This window comes from Labeo rohita, chromosome 1 (assembly GCF_022985175.1).
Source record: "Labeo rohita strain BAU-BD-2019 chromosome 1, IGBB_LRoh.1.0, whole genome shotgun sequence".
Lineage (NCBI taxonomy): Eukaryota > Metazoa > Chordata > Actinopteri > Cypriniformes > Cyprinidae > Labeo > Labeo rohita.
The window spans coordinates 39,431,048-39,437,448 of NC_066869.1; the positions used below are offsets into that span (position 1 = coordinate 39,431,048).

At 33.7% G+C, this 6,401-nt stretch overlaps 1 protein-coding gene across 1 annotated transcript; it reads right to left on the reverse strand.

Annotated features, from left to right (window-relative positions):
• Positions 1 to 611: 611 nt before the first annotated feature.
• On the reverse strand, positions 612 to 2,286 carry LOC127172050 (uncharacterized). The gene is made up of 5 exons (XM_051121104.1): positions 2,248 to 2,286; positions 1,770 to 2,150; positions 1,489 to 1,617; positions 1,322 to 1,371; positions 612 to 1,078 (listed from the first exon to the last, which is right to left on the reverse strand). The coding sequence occupies exons 1-5, from the start codon at positions 2,282 to 2,284 to the stop codon at positions 950 to 952; spliced, it is 726 nt and encodes a 241-aa protein (XP_050977061.1). The 5' UTR covers positions 2,285 to 2,286; the 3' UTR covers positions 612 to 949.
• Positions 2,287 to 6,401: the final 4,115 nt, after the last annotated feature.

Sequence of the window (6,401 nt, forward strand, 5' to 3'; positions counted from 1 at the left end):
AACAGGAAGCACAACCACATATAGGCCTAATTCATGTTTCAGAAATCATGCAGATGTCTTTTGTTCAGTGCGTTCAGCATTAGGAGCTGTCCAGTGTGCTTTACTTAATCATCCATCAAAAGTATATAGAAAGTCTGCTGCTGCAAATCGCTTGCATACAAACAAAATTCACCACAAACTCACCACATAAGCATATGCATAAGCATAAGCAACAAACACAAACCAACCTCTGTACTTTCTACTTCTGTCTCATATGTATACAATCAGTAAACTGGAAACATCTGAGGTTAAGACTGCTATCTTTATGACAGAGAATAAGACAAGACCTTTACTTGAGAGAAACCAAAGACAGTAAAGCTCCTTTGAAAAACACCTGAGGGTTCAAAATAACTTCAAATAACCTATGTTTATTTCTTTATTTTTAATGTACTAAAAAATAAAATGTACAACTACTAAAAAATGAAATGTACAACTAGTAAAAAGGCATACCTTACAGTACATGAACCATCCTAAAAGATAAAAACTGGAAACAAGTAACCACTGAGGAGCAACTAAAGTAATTAGGAATGCAGGTTTTTTTTTTTTTTTTATTTTACATCTCATCCAGCATGGAGTGTGGTTCAGAGAAAGTTGATGGTTATTGAAAAAATGCATCAGATTAATATTTTAGAGAAGTATACATTTACAGCTATATACACCTATAAACATCATGTTTTCCGATCATCACTATGTGTCCACAAAGACTGTATGGAAACATACTAAAACACTTTTACTGAAGGAAAATGTTTTTATTTGACGGTATTATTTTTATACTGCTTATAAAAAAGCATTATACTGTAATTCTTGCTTCATATTTTCGTCTATGATTTAATCACAGACTCACATTTCAACCAACAAACATGCTATTAACATGAAGTTGCAATGATAATGGCTCCTCCAACTTTTTAATCTATTCAGTTGCTGTTCGGACAGGAGCATAAGTAGTGAAATCTGAACTCTCCCCTTGTGTTTCCCTGTGCCGTTTTTGTCTCCAGGTTATCACATCTACAGATGTATAACACACCTCATTATCAGTTTCCTGCAACAAAATGTTTACATTTTATTATTATATACCACATATTATATATATACATACTTTTACATATAACCAAACTTGGTGAGACTTTACAACACGATCCCTTTACTTAAAAATTGTTAATGCACTAATTAACAATGAGCAATATATTTGTTAGAGTATATACTGTATTATTCTTTGTTAATGTTAGTCAGAAATACATCTGTTAATTTTTACTTCATTGTTCATTGTTTTCGTAGGTCATACCTCAACAATGTTTCTATTTTTCAGCTTGTCTTTTTGATCACTTGCAGAATCTAAAATGGAATATTTAAATTTGAACATTCCAATTGGTGCAGCTAAAAAAAGTATTAAGACTCTTTGACAAAAGCTGTGGCAGTGCAAAAGAAGATTATTAATCTGTGAATAATTACCTGTGGGTTTCCTGCAAAAGAGCCAGAGCAAACAGAGAGAGGAGAGAAGAACACACACCGGACACACACTGAACAGTTTCCAGCAGAACAAACAGTCAGGATGTGCAGAGGGTTCAGAACAGGAAGTCACTTGTTTGAAATAAAATAAACACTAATGTATCATTGAATGTTAATACAAACAATTTTGTTCTGTTCATCTTGATTTTTCACTGAGAAAAGTACATTTCTCCAAAATTACACAAGGAGTAATGTAATAATAAGTAGTAGATATGTTTTCTTACTTTCCAGAGAGAGACGCGTTGTTCGCTTTCCGTAATAGTACACTTTTGATGAGGAAAGGATGTCTTTTTTATTTTCCATATTCTGTTCTTCTGCACAGTAGTACAGTCCCAGATCAGAGACACTGATGTTAGTAATATGTAGACCATGAGAATTACTGTAAGGATTGTAGATAAAGCTGAAATGTTGAAATATCTTCGATATCTTCAGTTTTCTAAAATCTATTATGAGTGAGGGTTGATTTTCATGAGAGCAGTTTCTTATCCATACAGTGCTGGAACCAAGAGATAAAGAGCGGTCACAGTAGAGAGTGATGTTGTCTCCTGGTCTGACTTTCATCTGCACTTCTTCTCCATAGATGCTTTTCTGATGAAACAGTAAAACTGTAAAAGAATATAATAACTTTAGAAAACACTTCAAATTATACTACCATACGAAAACAGTTAGTAAAAACACCTGAACAAGTATATTTTTTCTTACACATAAGCATGGTGAGAGCAAGTCTTGGCCTCTCCATCTCAGTGAGTGATGTGAATAACTGATGCTGGTGTGGGTCTTAATGCAGACGTCAACTCTTATCTGATTGGTTCACAGCAATGGAAAGTCTTACCTAAAACTCCCTTTGTCATGAGAGGTTGGCGGTAAATTGAGTCTTTGTGTGAATGTACAAAGAATGAGAGCAGTATTCACCAATTATCGATTACTTTATAACCTTTTTTGCTCTGATTTGTCTTTGTGATCACAAAAATCTTAACCTTTTTCATCGGACAAATTTGCAGAGGCAACGACATTATTTAACAATAAAAGGTTTTGTTTGATGATAGGGATGATCAGCATCATAAATGTTTGATTCAGGCATGCAGATATGTTCAAGATTATGTGCTTTACATTACACATGCAATGAGTAAATTCATTAAATTTGAACTGAAATATAGTGTAGTGTGGTTGTTTGTTTTAGTGGGTGAAAATAAGAAACTATGATGCAACAACATCTAAACATGTCAAAACAGGAAACCCACAGGCCTCGTTCACACCACTTACGCTATGCTTCCATCACCCTATTTTTGGTTTTGTGTCTTGGTTAAAGTGCATGAATTTACATGAAGGTGCTCACATTAATTCATGCTCTAGGTAAAGTTTTTTGTGTTTTTGTAATTGGAATAAAGAAAGTGTAACATTTGGAGCATGACAACAGAGTTGAGGATCCAAATGCAGTTTTTATTAAGAGGAACCAATCAGAACATAACACACAGACAAGGGACACATGACCAGATCACATGAGGGGCAAGGAACACGTGGGAAATGGAGTTGTTATGTTAGGTTATGTAATGTTATGTTTGTTTGTTTGGCAAAGGGTCCAAAGTGTGCCATTTAATCACACATGTGTACCATATAGGCCCAGTATGCTTTTTTAATATTTTGCTTTTTTAAAAATAATTATTTATAATTATTTATTATATATATTGGGATTGTACAGAGGCATATACCGCTATCAAGATGACATCTTTCATGGGAAGTCCATGGTTATTATATCAAGACAATGCCAGGTCTCATTCTGCTTGTGCTACAACAGCATGGTTTCGTAGACACACATGGATGCCCAGCATCTCTTATTGAAAATGTATGTCAATGTATATCAAGTGAGACTAGGCAAAAATTTGCTTGCAAAACTTTAAAAATTAGCATCCTTAATTCCCAGATGATGAAAATGTGTATGTGACATGCCTCTGTCCAAACATTTTTGGAGTTTGTTGCAGCCATAAATATCAAAATTTGTTACATTTACAAAATAAAATTAAGCTGGCCAGTGAAAACGTTGGAATTCTTTTCTTTGTACTTTAGTCAATTAAATAAAGATTAAAGACATACAAATGACAGCTACATATTAGATGGCGTAAGGGTGAGTAAAAGTTCAGGAAATGTTCAGGAAACTTTTTGGGTGACCTATTCCTTGGAGAAACTCTGCAGTCTCTTGCCGGGTCTCATTTCAAATGCTGCGCCCCCTGGAGGTTGCATTTGTTGGCCGCATAGAGTATATCATATTTCTACTAGTTCCGGTAAACTAACCATTACATTCAAAAGAAACAAAAATTACAGTATTTCCTGCCTAATGAGGAAGAATTTTATAATGGTTAATTTTCTGATACGGGACATTTTCAATGAAGTATGCAGCTGACAAATGCAACCTCTAGAGGCTGAATGCACAGTGTGTGATTTATTGTTGACAGATACAAGATGAATATGCTTTATAGCTATGTCTGTAAGATACTAATGCAAATGTGGCTTCTCTTAATACTTTCTCAGTGTTATGGAGGGACAGCCTCATATTTCAGAAAATATTCAGCAGATGTCTGTGATTCAGTATTGGGAGCTGTCCAGTGTGCTGAATTTATACTGGTTCTCCACACATTTAATGAACATGAAGAGTCAAACTATATTCCATAATTGTAAGGTTAGTGTGTGATACAACAAGAAAATGTTATTTTCTCATTATCCAAAGAATGTCTAATATACATTTCCTTATCAGACTTAAACACAATACAAACCTTAGCTTTTAGCATGCATTTGAGGAAGCTAACTTAGGAGGCAAGTCCAAAACTATCATTCTAAACCAAAACATTTATTTGATCAAGGGGTTACATTATTATATTAGCAATAGCAAATAAACAAATAATAAACAGAAAAAAACAAAAAGAACCAGGCTGCCCCCCAAACAAGAATGGATCTCTTTAAATACCCAGTTCCCCAATTAAGAACAGGTGGATCTTGTCCTGGTAACCCAAAACAACAAAACAAAACAAAACCAAAATAACGTAACCCGTAACACCAGAAAATGCCTAGAAGCAGAGATGGGCAGTATTTTAATTAAATATTTATTAAAAATTTATTTGAGTATTTTGTAATTTGTATTTTGCCAAATTAAAAAAAAAATAATATTAATAGTTTGCAATAAAAAAATAAAAAATAAAAATAAAAAAAACCCTGTAATTAATTATGATGTTCCACTCCTGTAAGACCTTCGTTCATCTTTAGAACATAAATTAAGATATTTTTGATGAAATCTGAGAGCTTTATGTCCCTCTACAGACAGCCTAAGTTCTAAATTATGTTTGAGGTTAAAATAATACTACACAGTGAATGATATTACAGGACAGAAGAAAAGGCTGCTCTAGAACTTTGCTTGCTAGCTGACAAGTGACGTTTTTGCAGAAACTCCATCAGCACCACCTGCTGGTCATTTTAATGACGTTCTTATAGGGTCAGAAACACACAAATATACTTACTCACCCATAACCAACAATAATGGATGAATATGTTCTTTTGGCACTTATCTTTAATTGTCTATTATGTGAACCTGGACCACAAAACCAGTCTTAGGCAGCGCGGGTATATTTGTAGCAATAGCCAACTATACGTGGTATGGGTCAAATGATACATTTTTCTTTAATGCCAAAAATCATTAGGATGTTAAGTGTAGATCATATTCCATGAAGATATTTTGTAAATTTCCTAATAAATATGTCAAAACTTTTTATAGAAGTAATGTGCATTCCTAATAACTTCATTTGGACTTTAAGAACTTTAAAGGCGATTTTCTCAATATTTAGATTTTTTTTTAATCTCAAATTTTAAAAAAAAAATTAACCCTTATGATTTTTTGTGGTGTAGGTTCACATATCTTTTTTTTATTTGCTGTGTAACTTTTACATAGAAAAGTGCTTTTAAACTATTAATTAAACAAATGTAGAACGTAACAAGCATTTGGACATGTTTTAGACATTTTCACAGATCTTACAAAAGCAAATTCATACTGCCCCCTCTGGCCACTAGTAAAACTAAACACACTGACTGATCTGATTACCAAAATGAGTAGCTTTCAGACAGATAATGGACAGATAAAATGAAAATACACATTGTCATGCAATTAAATACAATGACAAAGTAAATGTACAGGTAGATGAAGCATATTTCTTATACATACAATTTTTAATTGGTATGAGATTATCTTGAGCATCATTTGAACATCATTTGAGTTGTCACACGGGGTACATTGCCAAAGTGATACGGAAATGTCCAAAGTGCTGTCTTGCAAAAACTGAAACCTGCTCTTTGTGCTTCATTCTGAGCGATGCAGTCAATGTGATACTTCCTCATCCTAAAGAAAGGCTTTTGCAAACACAGACTCACCACATGAGCATTTACACACAGCAACCTCTCTGCTACCTATTTCTGTCTCATAAGCACACAGGCACCAAGCTGAATGGAAAATTTGTGGTTAAGATTCATATCTTATGTAATAAGACCCTTTCTTCAGAAAAACACAGACAGTGTGATTGAGTAAAACCCCTTTGGAGAGAAACTCTGATGCTTTGAATATTTGATTAAATTTTGCTTTGATTTCCATTTGATTTGAACTGTTCAACAAATGCACAATTATTAAACAAGCAGATCTAACATGCACCAGTCTGAAGGAAAGTAACAAAAAGAAAAACAAAGAATGTAGATAGTTTTAATGTCTTGTCACAAGCTGTTATTAAACACATTGACACAGCATAGAGTGTGTTTTGGGTCAGATAAATATTGCAGTCATTCAAAGAAACATACACACCTTAAACTAAACATCACTTCACCCA